The sequence below is a fragment of the Gnatocerus cornutus genome, chromosome 1, assembly GCF_029298725.1.
Source record: "Gnatocerus cornutus isolate USDA-ARS CGAHR chromosome 1, icGnaCorn1.1, whole genome shotgun sequence".
In the NCBI taxonomy this organism is placed as follows: Eukaryota; Metazoa; Arthropoda; class Insecta; order Coleoptera; family Tenebrionidae; genus Gnatocerus; species Gnatocerus cornutus.
The window spans coordinates 18,641,633-18,666,269 of NC_142233.1; the positions used below are offsets into that span (position 1 = coordinate 18,641,633).

At 32.9% G+C, this 24,637-nt stretch overlaps 2 protein-coding genes and 1 long non-coding RNA gene across 14 annotated transcripts in view; all 3 read right to left on the minus strand.

Annotated features, from left to right (window-relative positions):
- Window positions 1-1,917: 1,917 nt before the first annotated feature.
- RhoGAP5A (Rho GTPase activating protein at 5A) lies at window positions 1,918-10,443 on the minus strand. Of its 2 annotated transcripts, none has more exons than XM_088048523.1 (8): window positions 10,178-10,443; window positions 9,800-10,007; window positions 9,511-9,747; window positions 9,249-9,463; window positions 2,958-3,188; window positions 2,766-2,903; window positions 2,613-2,718; window positions 1,918-2,563 (listed from the first exon to the last, which is right to left on the minus strand). In XM_088048523.1, the coding sequence occupies exons 1-8, from the start codon at window positions 10,224-10,226 to the stop codon at window positions 2,389-2,391; spliced, it is 1,359 nt and encodes a 452-aa protein (XP_087904649.1). In that variant the 5' UTR covers window positions 10,227-10,443; the 3' UTR covers window positions 1,918-2,388. The 2 variants fall into 2 exon arrangements, with proteins under 2 accessions (XP_087904649.1, XP_087904642.1); XM_088048516.1 differs by lacking the exon at window positions 10,178-10,443 and adding an exon at window positions 10,057-10,171.
- Window positions 10,444-11,616: 1,173 nt separating this feature from the next.
- Window positions 11,617-24,637, minus strand: part of PIP5K59B (Phosphatidylinositol 4-phosphate 5-kinase 59B) — a 47,693-nt gene continuing 34,672 nt past the window's right edge. For 6 of the 11 annotated variants that reach the window (XM_088050055.1, XM_088050049.1, XM_088050054.1 and 3 more), the window contains 5 exons: window positions 18,612-18,789; window positions 18,363-18,559; window positions 17,980-18,083; window positions 12,287-13,435; window positions 11,617-12,233 (listed from right to left, as the gene is read on the minus strand). In XM_088050055.1, coding sequence (XP_087906181.1) covers window positions 13,391-13,435; window positions 17,980-18,083; window positions 18,363-18,559; window positions 18,612-18,789 — 524 coding nt within the window. In that variant the 3' untranslated portion in view covers window positions 11,617-12,233; window positions 12,287-13,390. Of the gene's footprint in view, window positions 12,234-12,286; window positions 13,830-17,979; window positions 18,084-18,362; window positions 18,560-18,611; window positions 18,790-24,637 lie in introns of all 11 variants that reach the window. The other 5 variants (XM_088050047.1, XM_088050045.1, XM_088050046.1 and 2 more) reach the window with 5 other exon arrangements.
- On the minus strand, window positions 20,816-22,140 carry LOC148180758 (uncharacterized). Its single transcript, XR_015771715.1, has 3 exons — window positions 22,006-22,140; window positions 21,854-21,951; window positions 20,816-21,750 (listed from the first exon to the last, which is right to left on the minus strand). It is a non-coding gene; the product is annotated as an uncharacterized LOC148180758 (long non-coding RNA).

The window sequence follows — 24,637 nt, forward strand, 5'->3', positions numbered from 1 at the left end:
ACTCCAAATTGAGTACCCTAATGAACGTATTAAAGCGGCAAATTCGAAAAAATTTATTAAACATCTAAAGAATCTTCGCAGTTATTATAAAACCATAATTAGTTTATAATGCAATGGAATTAAAAATTACTGCTGAATTTTGTCTACTGGATTTATAGATGTAAGTCTAAGAATATAATATGAGAATATTGTTATTAAAAATGTTGTTAAATAAAATAAGCATTCAAATCATGCACGTCGTAAGTTTCGTAAATAGACGCCAATCCGTGACTTGGTAAGTCGGAGACGCAAATGTGGATAATTTATGTCCTAATGTGTCTCGCTTAAGAACTAGAAAAACTTAAAATTTGTCCACATTATTTTAGTTTATGGTGAAGGCCACCAAAATTGTTTAGCAGCAAGCGGTACGAGGATATTATGAAAAATTGCTCAAAAGACGGAAACCACATCGCAAGGTAAAAACCAAAGTTCTATCAAAGACTGCAAGATTTTGAGACAGTTTGAGGACACATTGAGAATTTGTTGTCAGTTTTTGGTTGTTGATTTTTAAAATCTCGTCGTTTCCTTTCTTCTGCACATATCTCGTTATAAGTCGGCTATGAATCTAAACATCAAGTAGGTATTGCAAATAAAAGTAGCTGTCAAGAATTGTACAAAAATTGACACTAGTTAGTTGTTTGTTGAGTGAAAATAATAACATGAGCGTTCACGATAACAATTTGTATGAAAGTGATGATGAATTATCATTTATGGAAGATGAAGATAGCTTTTGCGAAAACGTAAATTCTGATGATTCCGCTTCCACGGATTCCAGTGATATACCAGTTCGCCGCGGTAGAAGAGGAGCAGTGAGAAACCAAAGGCACGCAGATAATCAAAATGGCAACAGAAAATGGGTCAATGATAACATATTTCAACCAATTTTATTTTCATTTGATGAAGACAACGCTGGTATTCAAGAAAATTACTTAAATTTGCCAGAAGATGCCAAAGAACTTGATTTTTTCAAATCAATCTTTGATTTGGAATTAGTGGCACTTATTATATGTGAGACCAATAGATTTGCGCAAACTGTTATTGAAAATGTGGAAAATTTACGTCCGACGTCAAGAGTAAGAAAATGGGAGAATTTGACATGTAGTAAATTTTATGTATTTTTGGCGCTCTAAATAAATAAAAAAAATATTTTATTATTATTATTATTATTATTAAACAAATTTTGCAATATTTTGAATGTAATCACAATCAGTTTACAGATAAACCATTTTCTTCCACAAAATTTCAATTTATTTTACCATTCAAGTCTCAAAAAAATTAACATTTTCAACGTTATCTCTAAGATTCAAATGTAACAGTTGAAGGGCGAAAAAAACGCTGTTTTATCAAGTTAGTTTTCAAAATTATGACAGCGCAGCAACGTTTACACCAAAATTTCACAAGTCACTTCATTCACTCTTATAAAGGTTAATTTTGATTAACACGGACAAAGCGACAATTTCACTAAGTAAGACTTTTGTTACAATCTAAAACGAGTCAAAGGATAGATGTCATTTGTGACACAAGATGCTGACAGATGGGTGTAAACGTAGTTCCCAATTTTGACGTAATGAAATTAACTAACTTGATAAAACAGCATTTTTTCCTCAAATTTTGAAGACAAATTGCATTGAATCTAAAATGACAAGATATTTTTAACACATTTATATTGAAAAAAAAAAAAATTAGTTGATATCACAAACCCTCACTATTAACTAAAAATTACATTTTTAAGGCGTCGCGACGCCAAAACTATCAGTGATAAAAACAAATTAAAGACGATTTTGGGGACACAAGTGTTGCCGGACCCTGTATAGCAGTATTGGAGGGGAATAAGTTTATGAAATGAAGATAACTGTAAGTATTTTTCTTTAAAAAATCTTTAGTTACAATTATATTGTAAAAAATAATAAAAAGAATTTGATTACATCGAAATAATTACACTAATACTACTTGCTAATATCTTTTTTTTTGGTCATATCACAAATTAATCTTCAATCACATTTTGACAAATACAAAATTTCATTAATACTTAAAGCCTACATTAAGTGCCCTATAAATTGGGTTTTCAAGTTTTCAAAGTGCTTAACAACATACTTACAAATAGTAGTAATCGTAAAAAACTATATGATTTGCGATTCGAGAACAACTCAATATGAGCCAAGAATTGATACATTTTAGTAGGTATTAAATGATCCTATAAGGGCGATTCTACTACTATTGCCAGTTTTTAACCACATAAGGGCGCTTCTTAGCACTTTTAAAATAATAAACCTGAAAGAGTACATCGTTATAAAAACATAAATACTATTCGAGTATAAAATAAGTGTACAAAAATCTTGTCTTTTCTTTTCAATTCTTAAAAATGCGTTCACAATATGTTATCATGGTTTCAATCAGTAAAATATCACTTGTCATATCAGGCAAAACATCATTTGTGGATTCTATGGGCCCTATCAATGTTGGGGCAAATACTGTGGCTAAGTTATGCGGATTCATTTTATTTATCGCAGAATGTAAGGACACCCTAAAAGACAAAAATTGAAGTATTATTATAACATAGAACAAACCATTACCTGTGTAAATGCTCGATCATGAATTTCAAAGTATCGTAATGTTGTTTCGGCATTTTCTTGAGAGCAAATTTTACAGAAGATACCTTCAAATCATTATTCTTGTGTTCTACAACCAACATATTAATCACAACAATTCACAACCAAATGACTTACGCATTGCATCAATAAGAAGCGGATGTATGATGAATGTTATTAAAGGAATTGGTAAGAGCCGCAGATACGACTTCAAGGCTCCCGTAATTACGTTGATATTTGGATATTTCTCTTGGCTTAAATCAGCTTTTTCACCGTCTGAAATTTTTATTTGTTCAATATAATGGTTATGCAATAATAGAATGACACTACCTTTATCAAAAGCGAGTTTAATTGCTTCTATTTCTTCGGCATAACCACTCAACCGGTAGATTCCCTCCGTGGTTAAACCTCTAGCTTCTACTTCCGCAACACATTTTGTGACAACAAATGGTAATTTGGCATTGTGGGCTGTCAGTAAAGTTGTTAGTTCGATACCAAAAACTCCGCGTAAATATTTGAGATCAGGGACGCAATCGTTGGGGATTTTTTCTGAGCATCGTGCTGAAAAACAGTATCACAAGACTGATGATATGAGAAGTGCAGCATTTCTATAGTGATGTTTTGATAACGACTTGATTACGAAAACTGTATCAATAAACAATCCATAAATACGAGTTTTAGCTTTCAGTAATAGCCGACAAAATAGAGTAGAGGCCAGCTAGAAATAACCCTGCCTTGTACAAGTTGTTTATAAATGTTTCTAGCATCACGCGTGGCTTTGGAATTCCTGTCGTACACTATTTTGCCGCTTTGTTTTCATAGTGAATATAACTATCAGGAAAATTATCTATGATGTTACTTACTTCAATGACGTTTTAGTTACGGTTTCGTGCCCAAGTTTTCGATTTTCAGGTTTTAAACTACAATTGGAACAGTTTATTTCTCAAAACTTACTTTGCTTTCATGTTTGAGGTTAACTGCAAATGTCAGTTGACAAATCGAAACCCAAATTTGTAATAAGCGGCACATTTCTTTGACGTTTCATAGCCACCCTTGATGCTAGAAACATTTATAAACACGTTGTATTATTTTTAGTACATTTAGCAATATACAGGCTGTCCCAAAACAGGCGAGCCAAAGTTTTCAGTTAATATGTGGGCCGGAATTTTAGGAAATCGCTTGGTCGGTCCTTTCATTCTTCCAAATCGACTAATTCACCAACATTTTTTAAAATTCCTAAATTACGATCTCCAACTTTTTTTTGGATGATTTACCTCTAGATATTTTGCGCCAAATGGGGTTCCAATTAGATGGTGCACTCACCATGCTGGTCCAGTGCGTGAATGACTAAATACAAATTTTTTAGGCGACTTAAACTAAAAACGGAATTTTTAGTCCTCAAAAGCGGCCTAAAAGTACGTCTTTTCTGGCCGCAAACATTTTTGGCCGATCTATGGTGGCGCCATCTATCCATAGTTTTGCATATTACATCAAGATACCGACATTACCTCCAATTTTATAATTATTTGGGTAAAATCAAATCGACAAACTGCTGTAAAGTGCAATAAAGATGTGTTGAATTATTGAAACTAATTCATACAAATTGTGCCGAAACTGCAAATGTAAATATATGAAAATTTGAACTTTTCTGAAGGATTCAAAAATTTTAACAATTATGCAGTTGTTATTAATGATTAAAACAATAAATCACAAATAAAAATTAATTAACTTGTAAATTTAGTGATGTCGCCTAAAAAATCTTGTGTGTATCACGGCCAAAAAGTGCTATTTTGCCCTCGGCTATCGGCCTCTATTAACCTTAATAAGGTAGAGGTAATTTTCAAAGACTTACAACAGGTATTTCTTGTTTTATTACGCTTCGTTTCAAAAGCTTAACAATTTTCAGCAATGAAAACTTTTATTGTCAATGTAAAACAAGAAATACATTCACTGACGAATAGACAATGCACAGTAACAGTGACTGGAGTGATATAATAATAATAATGCCAAAGAAGATGAATAAACAAATATTGAAATTTTACTAGAAAAACGCTGGAAAACACCAAAGGTTCCGATCCACGATGAAATAGTTTCATGAGTGCAAAATGTCCACAAAGCGTTCATTTAGATGCCATTTCACTATGAACTCAAGCATTGCCACCACTCAGAACAAAACCAAATTTTGAAGGCCTACATAAGACCAGTCAGAGCTTCATGTTATCGCTTTTACCTCTGCCAAATTCAGACACAAATCGCTAATGCCAAAGCACTTTTCTTTTCCATTTAAGAGCAGCAAATACCTAAAATTTTAGAGAAGGAAAACATTGACTTCCACTAACAATGAAAATTTTGATTGTTATGGTTATGACGTGGGGTGGAAAAGCAATGTTGTCAAATGATTTTTCAGATGAAATCGACACCTAAATCTTCTGAAAATACAAGAAACAATATAATAAATTACGCTCAAAAGCATCTTATATCAATGAAAGGTATTAACAGAACTCAAAGCTCTGATACTCATAATAATTTCAAACATAAAAATAAAAGTGTTCAAATGTGTCTCTTTGGAACCCTGTATCTTAAAAACTACAACAGATTGAATTTTTTTAACACTTTTCTCGGGTTTTTAATAATTTGGCACGCCTGTTTTGGGACACCCTGTATTTTGTAGATAGACTGTTATTGTTGCGATGCTAAAGAACTGTGCCGTTTACCTTATAAAATGACTGTACTATCTAAGACTTCCAAGCTACCAGTTTAAGTTTGCACAGAAAGACGCGACGTCAGGTACATAATTAAAAGTGACTCAGTTTATTCTTGAATACATATGGCATTCACCAGTATCGTATCGATATTTTCAAATTGCAAAAGTCCACTCTTTATAGATTAATATATCTTAACACTTTATAGATTAATATATCAAAAGAAAGAAAAAAAAACGAAAATGAGAGAATTGTCCTCTGTCCTGGTCGATTGGTTTCGAGGTCAACTGTGGCCCAATTTGGCGGAAAGATTCGTAATTGTGATGAAAAACAACCACAGCCACCAGAAAGAGAAAATATTAAATTTTCGCGAAGCAAAAAACGTAAGAACAATAAGAGTACAACTTTTGTAAAAATTAGAGACTTGAATGTTCCAAATTTCGCTCGAATTGACGAATTAGCAAAGGACCTCCATATTATTTCATCCTCATTGAACCAATTTGGAGCCCGATAAAACCATCAGTGCTGAAAAACAAAAATTTTCGCATTGAGCACATCAAGTACGTCGAGGGTAGCTATGCGTCACCCAATTTTCCGGCATAATTAGTTTATAAGAAAGCGATGACGACGAAGAATTCACTGAAAGCGATAGCGATTAATTTTTTAATTGTTTCATATCTTGATTGAAATTTTCTCATGCACTTATGAAATCCTTAGATTGTTTTGTTGAAATATAAAAGCAGCAAAAATGTAATTGTGATTGTATTGTACTTAATTTACTTATTTTTTTTCACCTACAGGGTGTTTCAGAACTCTTGACCCAGAGAGCAAAGGAGGGTGCCGACACCAATACAGATGGTAAATTTCAAAACAAAAATTGCTTAAGTTTAATTCGAGAAAGGATACAAATGTAATAACCAATCCCTGAAGCTTATTCTAAAGATGGAGTAAAATTTCCTAGGCAACGAGAATGTAATGTTCACCTGACCAATAGACGATAGTCTGTGTCCATAGTTACCGATTTCCAAATTCTGTTCAGCTTCCGGATTGGCTACCGTGTTTTTTTTGTCTTTTTTGAGTTCTGGGAATTCCGAATTACGTACACTTCCAGATTTATCAATTTGACAGATATTTATGCTGTTTGATTCTAAGATTTTAGATTCCGATATGATTAGAATCGGAAATTCCGCGGTTTCAGGAAATCGAACTCTCAGTTTCTTAGTTTCTCGCCTTTCATACTCGCCGTTTTTTATTAAAGTTCTTGTAACCATCATAAATCTTACAAGAACTCAAAAGCCGTAAAAATGCAACCTAACAAAAAGCATGAAAAATACCAGTCAACAAATTACAAAAAAAATGTACTGGGGAAATTGAAAGTCATTTTTAAAATAAAATTTCCCCTCCTAATCCCAAGAAATTGGACAATTTCTGTGAACGATCTTTAACCTCTAACTACAAGGTGTTTATAAATGTTTCTAGCATCAAGGTTGGCTATAAAATGTCAAATAAATTTGCCGCTCGTTACAAATCTGGGTTTAGATATTTCAACTGTTAACCTCAATCATTGAAAAAAGTTAGTTTTGAAAACAAACTGTTCAAGTTGTGGTTTGAAGCCTGAAAATCTAAAATTTTGACACAAAACCGTAACTGCAAAGTAGTAGATGTAAGTGACATTTGAAATAATTGGTACATATACTATATTTCAGAATTATTGACATCTCAGTGTGCCTTGGAAATTCAAATTTATGTTGGCCGAATCTTCTAATACAGGGTGACCCAGAGAAAAAAGGCTTATGGAGGCAACAATTCTGAACAAAAATTTCAAAACAAAAATTTTGTAGCTAGAAAAATAATCGAGATAAGAGGAAAAAACGGTAGCCAATCCCGAAGCAGAACAGAAATTGAAAATTGGTAACTATGGATACAAACTATCATTCATTGGTTAGATGAACATTACACTCTCGTTGCCTAGGATATTTTACTCAATCTCAAGAATAAGCTTCGGGGATTGGTTGTTAATTTTTTATCCTTTCCCGAATACTATGAAACTTAAGCAATTTTGTTTTATAATTTACCATCTGTATTGCTGTCGGCACCTCCCTTGTTCTCTGGGACATCAGTTCTGGGACACCCTGTATAAGCGTATTTAGTGTTTTTAGATTTATATTTATCCCTATGTATATGTAATGTGTGTCACGTCAACTTAGAATCTGATTCATCAGATTCTGAAGAGGAACTGAAATCTGAAGCAGAAGAAATTTGTGTTATGATGGTAGATTCAGAATCTCATTAAAATATCAATCCATTAGCTTAAAAAAGTAATTTACTTCATAACCTCAAAATGTTACATTGACAGTTTTAGAACCAAAATGCTAAAAGTCGTTCACATTGTTAGAGGCGTTTTACACAGACATGGCCTACCGAGATGTCAATAATTCTGAAATATAGTATAGTTAAATTCACTATGAAAACAAAGCGGCAAAATGGCGCATGTCAGGAACTAAAAAGCCCCCCTTGACGCTAGAAACATTTATAAACACCTTGTATAACTTGTTAGTCCATAAGAGTTTGTGATCATCATGAATTTTTGGATGGGCACCATTCAAATTATTTTAAAACTTATGTACCATCGCAATAAAAAAAAATCTGACACACGTCCCTCTAAACACTTCCAATACTTAAATTTATGTAATTTATAATAATATAATTTTAAAAACAATAAAACAATAATTTACTTTTTAGGCGACTTAAAGTGAAAATGAAATTTTTAGGCCTTAAAAGCGGCCTAAAAGTGAGTCTTTTCTGGCCGCAAACATTTTCGGTCGATCTATGGTGGCGCCATCTATCCATAGTTTTGCATATTACATCAAGATACCGACATTATCCCCAATTTTATAATTATTTGAGTAAAATCAAATCGACAAAGTGCTGTAAAGTGCAACAAAGACGTGTTGAATTATTGAAAATGAACATGTCTAGCAGTGCTGCTGCAACAACATCAAAAAGCACATCAAACCTAATTGTGAAGCGACACATGCCGAAACTGCAATTGTAAATAAAAAAAATATGAACTTTTTTGAAGCATTCATAAATATTTACAATTATTCAGTTGTTAGAAATGATTAAATCAATAAATCATAAATAAAAATTAATTAACTTGTATGTTTAATGATGCCATTTTGCCCTCGCCTTCTTTCTGGCCTCGGCCAAAAAAGAAACACTTTTTGGCCTTGGTACACAAATAACTATTATGTAATTTTATGAAATTCGTTTTTAGAAATTAGTAACTACAAATTCCATAAGATCAAAGCAGTCATGTATAAAAAATGTAATCGACTTGATTACTTAAGTAGTCAGCACAATGATAAAAAGTATTTATTTAAAATTTCGATATAAGCAACTTAATTTTGTCAATATCAAACAAGTCAACATTTTATAAACGGTATTTTTATCTTATTTCGTGAAAAAAATGTGTATCTATGCAAACGCCTGATAAATTAAAGTTCTACAATTTCTTCAAACCTGAATCACAAAATCATTCGAATACGACATTGATAACTTCTAAAAACGTTCAAGTTTAGAAATTCTTAGAACATTCACACTTTTGGATTAACCCAAGTTGTGAGTTGAAGTATGTTTTGCAGCACATTTGCATAAATAAGTTTTACTTCCTTAACAACGCAAGCCCCGGTTGTTTTCTAATTCCAATAATCAAGTTCTAGTGTCAATCAAAATTTCTAATATTATGTTAATTTTAAATTTTCACTGGTCATAAGAATCATGATTCATTGTGCCGCATTCCAATTAGAAGAATGTTGAACAATAAGTTCAAAAGATCAATTAGACAAATGCATTCCACCTCAATGTCCTCAATTATGTACATTGGTCAGTGAACCCTGAAACAATTGAATGCACTTACCATGAGCAATCACTCCACAATCGTCGCATTTCTTTCCTTGCAAAGTAAAACCCCACAAAAAATTTCCACATAATTCGCACCAGTTGAGACCTTTGAACGTTGTCAGTTTGAAGAGGTGCTGTTTCTCGTTCTTTTCAGGGAAATTTGGACACAAAATCTGTTGGCTTAAAGGAATATTCTGCGGAATGTTTGAGTCTCTAATGAAATTCTTGTTTCTACAACACAAAGAATAGAAAGTGTAAGTGTGACTAATGAAAATTACTTAGCGTTTTCCTTTGATAGAGCCCTCAGTTTTCTCTTATTCAAAGTCATGTAGGGGCTCTCTTGATAATTGGCAGTGGCAAGTCTTTGTAGAATCATGGGGGCTTTCAATTCCAAGTACATGGTAACTAAGCCATCAGCTACAAGGGATCTCACACAATCATAACGTTTTTCTCTTACATAAAGCCCAGAATTGGGGTCATAAAAAAGCTTGTAATGATGAATTTTGTCATTAAATCTACAAAGAGCAGTGTAATTATTCTAAAAAAGATGACAATGAAGTCACTTACTTGAGACTCAGCGTGTGAAACCTTCCATTTGAAGAGGGGCTGCTGCGTACCAAGTAAGCCCCATTTTCCTGAACAATGAGGAGATTCTGAGCTTCAATGTGAGAGATGGCTCCATGGTAATCCCTCCCCAAATAGGTAGGTAAGTCGGGGGGCACATTATCGCTTATAACCGGAATGGGAACGGGTGCAGCCAGCTGCATGCGATACACTACAATCACAACATGGGGGCCAACGTGAACAAAAATTCAATTACATACACTTGACAAAAACAACTGAAGGAGGATAAAGAAAATTACAACACGCCTCCATGTCTAACTTAGAAAGAGAGGAAACTCGAACACCAACCATTGTAAACTAAATTGAGGTTATATCACTTACGGTCACTTTTCCAGACTGTATGAACTGGGGAATCCGACTCGAAACCCATTTGGACTAATAGCTTATCTTCTATTTATCTAGAGATAAGAAATGTGCATTTTACTGCACTGTAGTGTTATCACATTCAGTGTATACCACTCGCACGGTAAACAGAAACAAAAAAGAAAGTGACAGGTGACAGGTGTGGGTAAAGAGGTCACCGTCTTTACCACGGCGCATGTGCGACATTTTGCGCCAGATTTGAAATAAACAACGAAATGAACTTGGTTGGTTTTATTTATACTCGATACACTGCAGGAATGTTGAAGTTTTGTACTAAACAGTCACAGTGAAAATGAAATTACTTAATAGTACAAGGTGTTTATAAATGTTTCTAGCATCAAGGGTGGCTATGAAATGTCAAAGAAATTTGCCGCTCATTACAAATGTGGGTTTCGATTTGTCAACTGACATTTGCAGTTAACCTCAAACATGAAGCAAAGTAAGTTTTGAGAAATAAACTGTTCCAGTTGTGGTTTAAAACCTGAAAATCGAACACTTGGGCACAAAACTGTAACTAAAACGTCATTGAAGTAAGTAACATTATAAATAATTTTTAAGTTAGTTATATTCACTATGAAAACAAAGCGGCAAAATAGTGTATGACAGGAATTCCAAAGCCACGCTTGATGCTAGAAACATTTATAAACACCTTGTATATTATGAAACGCGTTTCATAATGAACATTTTGCCGCACGCACGTTTTTAGGACACGACGAGCGCAGCGAGGAGTGTCATAAAGCAGTAAGTGCGGCAAAATGCATTATGAACAAGTATCATTACGCTATTTTTTCTATTTCGCCTTATTTTAAACGAAAAAACTTCATTTCGAAATCTAGGGAATTTTAGGGTAGTTGGCATTAGCAAAATGTTCGGGAAAAAAATTCGAAGTAGCCAAATCCAATTTCGGTCAGTTTGACAGGTGTGACGTTTTGAGGTTACCGGAGCCCAAGAGAGCAAAGATGTTGATCATGATCATGATGGTTCTCTTGCATCTAAAGAGTTTTTCTCCGATGAATTATTAAGCCAAGTACAAGAAATAATAGTGTATTGATCGATTTATCGCGGTTTATCAAAACCAAAATCTAAATTGTCAACGTTGACGGTTTGTCTGCTGCAAACCTAAGAAAAATATAAGATCCTGCAAATATTAGCACGGGATTGGTCCATTACGATACCAAAATACGCTCAAACGCGTATCGAAATATCTTCATTATGAACGCGAAATAGAAAAAATAATTTATACACTAATATAACAATTGGATAAATAAATACATCATAAATACGGTAAACAGAAACAAAAAAGAAAGTGACAGGTGACAGGTGTGGGTAAAGAGGTCACCGTCTTTACCATGGCGCACGAGCGAAATTTTGCGCCAGATTTGAAATAAACAACGAAATGAACTTGGTTGGTTTTATTTATACTCGATACACTGCAGGAATGTTGAAGTTTTGTACTAAACAGTCACAGTGAAAATGAAATTACTTAAAATAATTTATACACTAATATAACAATTGGATAAATAAATACATCACAATAATTTGAAAAATACCAATTTGTGCCACTGAATTGGCAAAATCTCCAACTCAAGACGTGTTTTTTGATACCGACAGTGAATTCGTGGAAATAATTGTCGAAAAAAGTATTAATTAATTATGAAACAATTCAACGATAATTTGATATTGTGTACAAATTGACATTTCAAAAGGTTTGAGTAACATATTATCAATTTAATGCAACATGGTAATTTGTTCAACAACTTAGATTATTGCAAATGCGCAATAGGTAAGTTAATTTTTCATCTGCTCTATTCTACCTAAAACTACATTATCCACATAATATAACATAGGTGAACGCAGTTCAATCTTATCCATTTAATTACCTATTGTAATTTGAGTAGTATACTTTGGCTGAATTTTGTTCCGCTTACTTTCTTACCATATTCCTGAGTAATATTTGGAATTATTTTTGGCAGTAACTTGGCTTATTATCGTCTCTTGTTCCTTAAAGATGCGTCTAAAACATGAAACAATCAATTACATAACAAACCCTGGTTGAAAGCAACTAACCCAATTTCCTTATCATAGGCGTGCTTTTTGTGCGTTTACATAGCGACAAAATACGTGAATAAAGTGTTCCCGATTCGCATGGATAAATTTAATCGTTTTCGAATCATGCCATGCCCCGAAAAACTCATGCAATGTACGGTGTTGATAAAACCCGATGGAAAATGTGTATTGGAAAACTTAAAATGTTACCAATGCGGGTACTACTCTACAATAATACATGTAAAAATGTTGAAATATTTATATTTATAAAGCGAAATTCCACTAAGCATTTAAAACAATGAGTATTAAAATTCTTGCTAACAATGTACCTAATAACAATTTAATATAAAAATTCGTTTCTGCCAACAAATTTCAAAGCACATATTCAAGTAATTATGATCACCATTACTCAAATCAGCTACTAACGCATTTGCTACAAACATTTACAAATATGCACAATTACCTGAGCCATAATACACAATATTTCTTTTCTTTCGAAAACACAAACTGAGCAGGAAATCGACACGAAATACTATAATTACATGGCTATGCAGGGTTGCTAAAAATCGATTTCCAAGTCAGCTTGCTATGTAAGTACAACGATTATTAACTGTTTTACAGGCAGAATACACAAATAGTGCAGATTTACAGTTCAAATAACAATGCAGGTTAAGATAAATCAGTCAAGGATAAACAACATCGTCACATTAATACTGCCACATTATACAGGGTGCAGCAAGGTTCTAAAAACTATACATTGATCGTACTCAGTTGCCACACCCTGTATAAAATAAAATGAACATAGAGTAACCCACCTCCTGTACAATAATACAAAGTACAATAAATTAAAATAAATAAGACGGAAATCTCCGTCGACGCAAAATTCTAACTAGAGAATTATAAAAATACAAAACGTGCTAAACCCGCATTTGAGACCAATTTCAGGTTATTACGTTTTGAAAATTTTGAAGCATCTTATTGGAAACACACAAGTATTGCAATTTTACGAATACTTTTTTTCATGAAGCGAGTGGAATGTAAATAGAAATTTACGTTACATACCATTTACAATACTGCGCGCCGTAGGAAACATTAATTTGTGAAACTTGGCTTTTATTGAACTTCTCACCACTTTCGCCAACGCATAAAAAAATACCTTCGCTCAATTCGCTACAAGAAATAAAAACGTGATAAAAGAGGGAACTAGAAGGATTGGCACTTGTTAAAAACACAGTTTGTTAATAAAAACCAAGTTAATAATGACACACACACAAATAAAACACCAGTGATATAGTGATATGTAGATCGATTCTTTTAATTACAATATCACAAAAGAAAATGGGGGATTGTCCGTTTATGGATTTTACATGTTCCCCACTACTCAACATCACTATAACACTACGAATTTAGAATATTCGTTCACAAAACTTGCTTCTCGAAGCGTTTTTACTTTACAAAACAGGGTGAAAAACACAACAAAATCGTGATGAAATGATGGATGATCAGTGTGCTATTACACCTACATTCAATCATAATCGGAGTCCACGCGATTCTTCAGTTGTTCCTGGTGAATTTCCAAAGCAAGCATGAACCGCAAAATTAACGTCAATAACGTCGGTGTACACAGAAGATTAACGACAACGATAATGAAAGCGGAACAACACAGTTAAAGAAAATCGCTAATCATGAATAAAATAACATGCAAAGGTTTACTATATTCGTAATCTAAAAGAATCACTAAAAACTAAAATTAAATAAATACTGTAGCTACTAACTATAGAGTTTCTATTAGAGTAGTAATGTATTAAAAAAATATCGATTGGTGTAACTAAGAGCAAATTAAGAGACAAAAAGCATGCCTAGAGAGAGAACGTAAGCCAAAACAAAAACTGTGTACACGGACGAGTGAGGTAATTTCGTTCGCTAATTACCCTACTTGTTTTACGACTAGGAATTGGATGGATTTTTTGATGAAACTGGTTTATCTAACCCGGAATTCCATGATTCTGAACGGAATTTCAAATAAACACTTCACGCTTGTGGAGTTGAAGTGTTGTTATATTTTATTGTTTGAAAACGGAACGCTGAAACTTCCCTACCAAAATAAATGTGATTATTTCGGGGATTTGTAACGTCAAATAACAAACTAACTTACTCAATTATATTTTAGAATTGAACGTAAATCCTGTTATATTCATGAACAAACATTGTAAAATAAAGAACGTGGAAGTTTCGTGGAATTGTGGTGTACTAATAAATAAGCTGAGTATAAAATTCAATGAGAACAAACTAATTAAAAAATTAAAATGTAGAACTACACTATGAAATCAAAAAGACAATCGATTTAATAGCAGCCAGAACACTAGTGGATAAACCTGAGATTAAAATAACATAAAAAGATTTTGTCCGTTTCTATGAAATGTTTTGTCCGGTGAAAATGTGCAAGAACTAAATAATACGTATTTAAATATACCAGAGCTCATTACTATCGGTCCACTCATTAAAAAGTTAAGTTGGCAGCAGCCCTTAGTGATTTTAATCGGTAACGATTGGCAGCAAAGGTGTTTGACCTTGACGCAACTGTGGCATGCGTAGCAGCATTGCGAAAACTTGTTAAATCTCTATTAAAATCATTCTTTTGCAACACATTTTTAATTACTTATTGATTAATACACTCAACTTTGACAACGTGTTAACCTCAAAAATCGCTACATTCAATTTTCCCCCAAGGAATTGAAAGTCTAATTTACACCCAAAAATTTTCGAAAATTTACACTGGAGAGTGGACTGATAGCACTGAGCTGCACTTTACTTAACATCATGTTAAATTGCCATGTGACTATTTTTCCGCCAATCAAATGTCGACAATCGTCAAATTAATTGCAAATTAGTTAATTATAAATAAATTATGATGTTAACCCTGAGACCTTATTTGCAGAAACTAAATTAAATCTTTAATTTACATGACCACTATGTTAAAATGACATGTGATTGTTTTTTCGCCAATGAAACGTCAGCAATTGTCAAGTTGTTGCGAAATCGGGCCCTAAAATTAAATATGTCTAGTAATTAACGCCAGCTTAAAATGATCGTTGTTGTAATATTGCGAAATATCATTGTAGACTGCATTGTAAAGGACAGTTTTATGGCATAATTTTATGACTATAAAACAGCATTGAAAGAGAGATTTTAGTTTATAGTCATTACAAAATTATTTCAAAAATTCAAAGCAAGAAATGAAGTACGTTTATGGTTTTATCTTTTTCTATCCAATAACGGAAGCTAAAGTCAACCAAGAACGTATCGCATTAAGAATGTGCTTCTATCTATTCTTTTCTAACTTAAGAAGTAAACAGAGACAGAAGCTCTCAAATACGCCTAGTGTTAGTTCAGCTCTCAGGGTGCAACTAAAGTGCAGCTCATTGTTATCCACTCTCTTGTGTAAATTTTTGGGTGTAAATCAGCCTTTCAATTCCTTAGGGAGAAAATTAGGAAAAAATTGAATGTAGCGATTTTTGGTTAACACGTCAAAATTATTAATTTGTTGGAATAGAATGATTTTAATAGAGATTTAATAAGTTTTAGCAATGTTGTGAAAAACGATTAGCTTCTACGCATGCCACAATTGCGTCAAGGTCAAACATTTTTGCTGCCAACTGTTACCGATAAAAATCGCTAAGAGCTGCTGCCAACTTAACTTTTTAATGAGTGGACTGATAGTAAAGAGCTCTGGTATATAGTTCGTACAGTGAGAGTTTGAATGACAGAAAAGTCACTAAATCTACGCAATAAAAAGTGTACCATACGCGCTAAATTTAAAATAACAAAATAACCCCAGTTACTGACAACCCTGTCAACCCATTTTGCGTAGGAATTTAGTGTTTTTAGTGTATTTTGTAGCATAATTTGCTGCCAACCTATATGTCAACCGACGAAATCTGTCGAAATCTCCCAATCTCTCACCGGATATACTATAGGAGTACGAACACCGACAACAATAGAACATAAAAATCACTAAAGAATTGCCCTAAATTTACTCTAAGAAAACATACAAAAAATTCACCCCTATTTTAAGTTCACTTGATTACCTGAAGGATTAGTACCGTTGACTTAAACAAAATCATAGGAAATTAAATTTTTTAAAATAAAGTAATATTTGACAGCGTACTGTCAAATACAGACAGAGCGGGGTGTCGGTACTTGAAGCATACTTTTAAATTTTTATGAGAGAAGTTTAATATTATGTACTTTTTACCCAAATATGAACATATCGTCGCTGTTAAAACAGAAGCGTATCTCATTTTTTCATATTTTCGAGAAAAACACTTTTAAAGATTTCCACTAACTTTAAAATGGTGCCACCAAAAATCTATGAAACTAATGAGAAATTTCATGATGTGAAAATACGAACTAAAATGACATGAAAGAATGTTAGAAGGCGCAATTTTCCAGTAATCCAATTTACTGCTACTAATTTAATTGCTCGACAAAAAGTACCACTTTTCTGCCGTATAACAAAATCTACTATTTTCTCCAAAAAGTCACTATTTTTAGTCGTTTTTAGACAGTAAACTGGGAAATTTTGTTATAAGTTATGAAAAGCGCTCGTTGACATGGAAACACTTTTTCTGCCTAGGCATCTTAAATGAGACGAAGGTTTTAGATAAAAATCAACAACTTGTGTATTCATTAACTAGATACATACTACTTTCTATTTAATAATCCCATTGATACAGAAGTTCTTTGCTGTGCCTCGGTGTAAAAGACAGTTAAGCTCAAGAATATTTGAAATTCATCTCAGGAAAATCGTAAACGCGAATAGGTTCGATTACAGCTCTTTATGAAATTACATATTTCACCATAAAGTATAAAATTTGTCTTGAATCTCAGATTTACGACATATTTTGCCCATGGTGACAAAGAAGAAAATTTAAAATTGTTGGAGATTAAAGAATATCTGTTCTGTAAATTTAGATTCTTACAGAAATCACATTTTACAAGCTCATTTTCTCACAAGCTGTTTTAAAAGTTTCTGTGTAATCAAGATAAGTTATCTTTGTTACGGAAATGAGTAAAATTATACAGTGATTTCTTACAAATATTAATCATAGACGGCTTTGCAAATTTTGGCGTAGTGCAAATTTCGTGTAGTCAAAGCACATTTTGGACATTTAAAATGAATTTGTTTTACCGCGAAATGTTACCACATGATACCCCAATGGGCTCCAACTTCGCTGTCATTGATCTGTCATCTGTCAAGTCAGGTGTGAGAGTTACAAAATAACGTCCACCGCTGCAGAGCACGCAGTTTTTTCTAACTTGAGCAAAATCGTATGGTGTAAGAAATCACGTCCAAAAAATTAATAAGTATCACCCTGTACTTCAGCAAAAAGAAGTTCCTGCGCTGTACAAACAATAAATAACCAGTTTCTACATAAATCCATCCCTAGCAATCATTGCCAATGTCATATCTAAAAACGTGTAATAACAACTGATTTACATGGTGAAACCAGTGGTGCGAGCCTTTAGAGGTTTACTGTAAGCAGTTAAACCTTAAAAGTGTAGTGACTAAAGCAAAAGTGACTAAATTGGGTGAAACGGTTATTGCAAAAACCACACTTAAACAAGACTAAAAATCGCTCAGTTAAAGTCAATTCGAACAAACGATATGACTCGGTGTAAGATGCTTATTGTGTCTAAGGCTTGGAACTCACCATTTCAGAGGTGAGGCAGTTGATGGCGTGTTCCACCGTATGCTTGTGTTGACCGGCCTTCATGGAAGTGTTGGACGTTTGACGCAACGGCGTCGTCGGGCATCCTAGACATCGCTTCGTCTTAACTAAGCTTTAACTAATTCTACTTATGTCTAATGTACCCCACTTTTATACAACCCCATTCATAATTACTTGGATGAAAGCAACAGATTAGTTTTATTGATTATTACGTGGATGCTACTGGAATAAGAATGTTTTAATATTTCAACAGTTTTTATCATAAAGAAAAGAAGAAAGTGCACAAATTCAAAAAATGGAATAATCAATAATCTAATCTAAGAAGTTAGTAAGAAGAAAACGTGCAGAACTGTTAGTAAACTCACCCATGTCTCCACTACTTGATGATTCTGTAAATGAAGGCGTACCTTCGGTCCATGTTGGGGTGGAACCTTCTACTGACGCCGGTGGTGTCCATGCCAACCCCCGCGAATGGCTGGAGTGCCCCGCCCCCGAACTCCCAGACTCAACACTCAAAGATGACTTCGTTTCAGCACGAGATTCCAGCTTAATATCGGTTATACTACAAAAAACAAATTGTCCATTCTAGAACCGATTGCAAAAAAGCTCATTACCTAACTACGTCATCTCGGTAGCTCTTCACCGTCGACACGTGATGATGCGAATGATGCGAACCAACTCTAGCTCTGGCTGGAGTGGAAGAAGGGACGCCTTCAATAGGTGCTGAAGCTCTTTGCTCAAGTACTTCGTCGAAGGTTGGTGGAGGAGTGCTGCAGCAACTTGGCGCTACACCTGTGTACATAACAAGCGCTACAAACTAGCACTAGTTGCTGACTTTCGGACATTTCGGATCAAAGCTCAATTATTCAAGAAAGACATAATTAAAGCTGTCAGAGAAAACAAACCACTAAATTATTCAAAGAGATGAAAAGAGAGCAAGCTCGCGGATTGGAAGCGAAGAGGCTTATTAAAATCGCTAACCGTAAAAAATTAGTGCAGTCTTTAAAAAATCTAGGCTTTGAGTAACGCCACTGTTGCTGCAGGTTTAATTTTAAATCAATAATGCAAAAGTGTTCGCTATTCATATTTTAGAGCCTGAATGTCAAGGAATGAGATAAAAGTGCGATTTAAGACCCCATTTGCTAAAGGACATTTAATTTTTAAATGTGCTGTTGAGTAAAGGTGCAGTCTGGGACACAGAATTTCAAACGACCTGTCATTCAAATTTCGTACACTCTAAAACAGTCTTTACTCACTCACAATGTCATAAATAAATAGATGCACTGTAGAGAGAGAGGTAGCGTCCTCAACACTAGAGCGAGATAGCAATAGAAAAATCAGCTGTTCAGATGCACTTTCTTGTTTGTTTCTTTAGCATTTTTTTATAAAGTAAGGTGCTTTTTTTTCTCGTTTTTATTACTCGTGCGCTATATATTCAAGGTATCATATATTTAATAATGGAAAAAGTGATTAAAATCGTGACTAACCGAATGAAGTAACATGAGAGCACAAAATTGCTTAATTTATATTTTTTAAATTAAAATAAATCCAAAATTAGTTAAAAAACAAATATGCGCTTTTTGTTCAAATGCTTACGGCTTATGGTTGATTTAGTTCTAGAAAATAACGCTTTTTTATTACTGTCAGCTTGGCGTCGCGATGCCCAAGAAGTGAAATTTAGAGTTTTAGTGGAAAACACTGGCTAACTCTTTTTTTTAACGTAACTGTGATAAAAAAGTTTTTGTTTTTATTTTAAATTTTATGCAAATTGTGGTTTAAATTTGAGATAAAACGTTAGTTTTCAATATTATGACAAAACACTTGTAAACTACATTTATATTCCAAATTTCACAAATCACTTCATTTATTTGTCTGAAGGTATTTGAGATCGTAGGGCTTTTGATCCAATCTAAAGTGAACTAAAGGATCGTAGTTCCAATTTTGACAAATTTGATAAAAACGCATTTTTCTATAAATTTTAAAAGCAATTTGAATCATATCTAAAATGACAACTGAGGAGATATGTTTAACACATTTATATGTGTTAAAAAAATCATTTAGCGTTTTGTTCCACTATGCCTTAAAATGTCTAAAATTTACACATTACAATTTTAAAGCGACGCAACGACAAAATTATTGGTGATAAAAAACAAATTTTTGTCTATTTTTTTCAATTTTGATAATTTTTTTTTTAATATTTTTTGTAAAAGTAGAACATATTACACATTTCTGAATCAAGAAAATTAATATTTTCCAAATTATCCAAAAAAATATGGGTGCCAATTTAAAATAAGAAAGTTGAATATCGCCCAAAAGATACTAAGGCATTTAAAAAAATTCTAAAATCATCAGTTTATAGTAAATTATAGTAAAACATTATAGTAAATTAAAAACCATTTAATTTGTTTCTTTAATTTTTGAAATCGTTTCTTAAATAAAAATTCTACAACGTCAGCTGTTTTTAAAAAATCACCCTGTATTAAATAACACTAAAAAGCAAATCAAAATTCGGACTTTTTCTCTTGGGGTTTTGGGGTTCAATTTGATAAGGACGTTTTGCTCCATAAGATCCGGATTCAGAGATTATTTTTTTAGGTTCTAGCGCACAAACATTAATTTTTTTGACTTTTTCTTAAAACTTGCAGAGTTATGGGATTGCTCGACAGTGTTTTGGAATGCTAATTTGATTAGTTTTCCAAAGACCTATAAATTTTATTGCTGGGATAAGTATATATTTTCCATGATATTTTTGAGAAACTGATCTTGATGTTCTAAAAAAAGGCAGTTTCTACTGATTTTATATGCAATTTTGTATATAGAATTATTATATTATATCAATTCCTTTTTGTAATGCATTATTGAAAAGATTAAGAGCTTGTCTTTTTGGAGCATTAATAAATGTATTGCTATGTCTTATCGTTTAGAAGTTACAGGATAAAACACATCGCGAAGTTGGTTTTTTGACGAGTTCATACAAAAAATGCTATTGGTTAAAAAATGTTAATATCTAGACACATTTTTTTAAGTTTTAAAATGACTTAAATGCTAACACAGCGCAGATTAATACGTTTTAGAAAACTTCTTGATGCTGAAAAAGTTCTTAGTTAGAAGTGGGAATGTAGAAAATGTGGAGAATCCAGAGGATATCTAGTGAGCTTGGGTAATCTTGAGAATCTAGAGGGAATGTAGAGTCACTACAGAATTGAGAAAATTTAATGGAAATCTGGTCTAAAAAAACTAGAAAGAGTCTAGAAGTTTTGCAGAATCTAGAGGATGTCTAGCAAACCTTGATAAATCTAGAGCACCTAGAAAATGAACTGAGAGTCAAAATAAATTGCAGAATATAGCGGGTGTCTAGCGAAACTGGATATCTAGAGAATCTCGAAATTCTAGTGGAAATCTAGAGTCTAAGAATAGTACAGAAAATCTAGAGAATTCAGGCAATTAAGGAACGACTCCTCACTGAAAGCGACAACGATTGATTTCTTTCTAATTAATAAAAAGCAACAAACATGTAATTGTGTTTACTTTAATTCCGATTTAATTCTTATTCTAAACCCGGCCCTGTCCCAAATTCGTTCTTGACCACTTTCGGGTACCTGAAACTAACTTTGATCACTTGTGTCGTTCTATTGTATGTCCTTTCCTGCATTCAATTCATGTCCATGTTCAAATCTTGGGTCATAAACTAATTCGATTAAAAAAACTATTTTGGAGGTTCTGTGATGCCCAATCGTAGCTTGACCAAAGTACCTGTTGAGGATAGTAATTAACATTTAAATAATAAGGATCAGAATGGAATTGGTATCAAGTAAAAGATTGAAAGCTGTATAGTTAGTAAAGTTTTGTGTCTCACCATCTCCCGATAGAAGAACCGGCCTGGCCGACCATATCAAAATGTGAAAGACCTGGGGTATTTAATAGGTGTTCCTCACGTGGTTGTGATAGCAAATGCTAAAACAGACCAAAGCTTTCTAACAATACAGGCTCCAATCTTTCACTTAATACCAATTCCATTTTGATCCTAATTACTCAAATGTTAAGTACTATCTTCGGTACTTCGGTCAAGCTACGATTAGCACACCAACAGATCATGAATGTTCGCACTACAAAACCTTCAAAAAAGTTAGTTTATGACCCAGGATTTAGTGACTATCTACATCTTGGCCATATTTAATAAAACCACTTCAAATCGAATTTGACACATAACCTTACAACGCTAGAGCCAAACAGTTGTCAGTCGTCACCAAAGACAGGCTAGTGCGCACTTTTGTTTATGGTTTCTAAGAAAAATGACGTCTCCTGATATCACGTGACATTTTCTCTACCTATCTTTGTCTCACTTATGAAATTCCTAAATAGACTATCTCTCTCTAGTGTTGAGGACGCTTCCACGCTAGCAACAACGGCGATCATTGCTCACTCATAAATTCGTAACCAAACTTTCAATTTTTGGCATATTTATCAAAGTGACATGGGTAATAAGACGAGCTAAGTGCCAAATTTTTCTCAATCAGATTGAAGCAACTGCGGTTTAAACCTTGCTTTGTTGCTTGAAATTTTACGGTGACAGCTTTGAAAGTTTTAAAGTGTCAATCATAATGACAATAAGGTATAGACTACAATCAATTTTTTTAAATGTCAGAAAATTACCGTTTGAAATTCTGTGTCCCCAACTGTACTTCATTCTAAAATACAACGCAATAACGGCCAAAAGTAACTGGCACAAGTCTTGGGCACTATTTTCTCAAAAATTTAGTTGTATAAATCTGGATTTTAAATAAGAGCAATGTGGGCATAATTTGGCTATTTATTTTCTTTGACTTTTAAATGTATCAGCATCTTTAATTGCCAAATTGCTTGGTATTAGTTCGAATGACGTCGTATTAGTAGTTAATTCAATATAAATCTGGGACTTTTACATCGATTTTTTATTAATATCGATTTTGCCAAAAAAACATCGATTTTTAATACAAGGCGTTTATAAATGTTTCTAGCATCAAGAGTAGCTCTGAAATTCCTGTCGTGCACTATTTTGCCGCTTTCTTTTCATTGTGAATAAAACTATCTTGAAAATCATTTATAATGTTACTTACGTCAACAACATTTCAATCACGGTTTTGTGTCCATTTTTATTTTTTATTTTCAGGTTTCAAACCACAACTAGTTTCCTTCTCAAAACTTACTTTACTCTATGATTGAGGTTAACTACAAATGTCAGTTGAAAAATCTAAACCCACATTTATAATGAGCGGCAAATTTGTTTGACATTTCATACCCACCCTTGATGCTAGAAACATTTATAAACACCTTGTACATATATTTTTATTTTCGATGTATCATTAAAAATCGATAATTGCGGTTTCGATGTATGTATTTTATTTTACACTCTTGATTTTGGTGATATTTATAAAGAAGACTGGAATTTAATTTAAGGGAGTTATATTTTAGAATTTTGTTTTTCTTATTAATCTTGAATTTGTTTTGTTTTATAATTTATTTACTTATTATTTTGTTTATTATTTAAGGTTTTTACTTATTTGTGTTTTATTTAGATTTTTTAGATTTAGATTTAGATTATTTAGGGTTAGAAGATTGGTTTTAAACAGTAATCAATTTTTCAGGTTTTTCAGCTATGCTTTGACGAATGTATTCAACAACAATATAGTTTATAGTCGATGCAAAGTTTATGTTTGGTTGTTTGTTTTCCAATTAGTATTTAACAAAAAATGAACTCGAAATGAATCCAGTTCAATCAAATATTCTCAATGCATCAGGGAATTTCTAAAAATAGCACCACAATTCAAATTAAACTTGACATTGCATTTGTGACGGCGCTGATGAAGATGATATACAACCCAATAAAAGTAATTATAATTCCATTATAAACTCAAAATTTATTAAATTAAAATTGAAAACGGTGAATATTCATGTTAAATGAAAGAGAAAATGTTTGAAAACTCGTCGATTGTTTCCCTATAAGAAAGAAAATGTAGTTTTAAAACTACGACTTTAAGGTGATTAGTAGCCTGTTGACTTGTGATTTATATTAACTTAAGACCGCGTAATTTACCTACAAAGAACTAGATTTACAAGTTTCCTCGACGATAAAACTGGAACTTGAATATTAAGCTCAAATTAATTTTGTATACAAAAGAAAAATCAATATTTTTAACGCTGCTCAAAAAGTCAGGTGTCACAACCAAAGCTTTAAAGAAGAATTATAGCGTAATTAAAAAGTTTTCACAAAAAGGTAATGAGGCTCGGCGCTTTTATAAATAGCTCTTTTAATAAAGAGCAATGTTTATTCAATTCCAATTAATTTCTCAGTAACAAATAAACGGCCATCGATCCGATGAACATGAAATAACAAGGTGACATTTTTAAAATGTAAAGAAAAAATTGGATAAAACAAAGCGACAATTTTTTTATAATCACCTGAATAATTCAGAAAATAAAATTTGAATTTTATATTTCGTCAAGAATAATATGAAAGATTTTGCATCCACTGACGTAATTTGGCATTAGGAACTGATAAACGTTACAAGTCATTAAAATTGAACGCTTCAAAAACATCAAAGACAAATAATAAAATCCCCTTACAAAAATGTTTGTAGTCATAAAGTTTGGAGCGGCTATA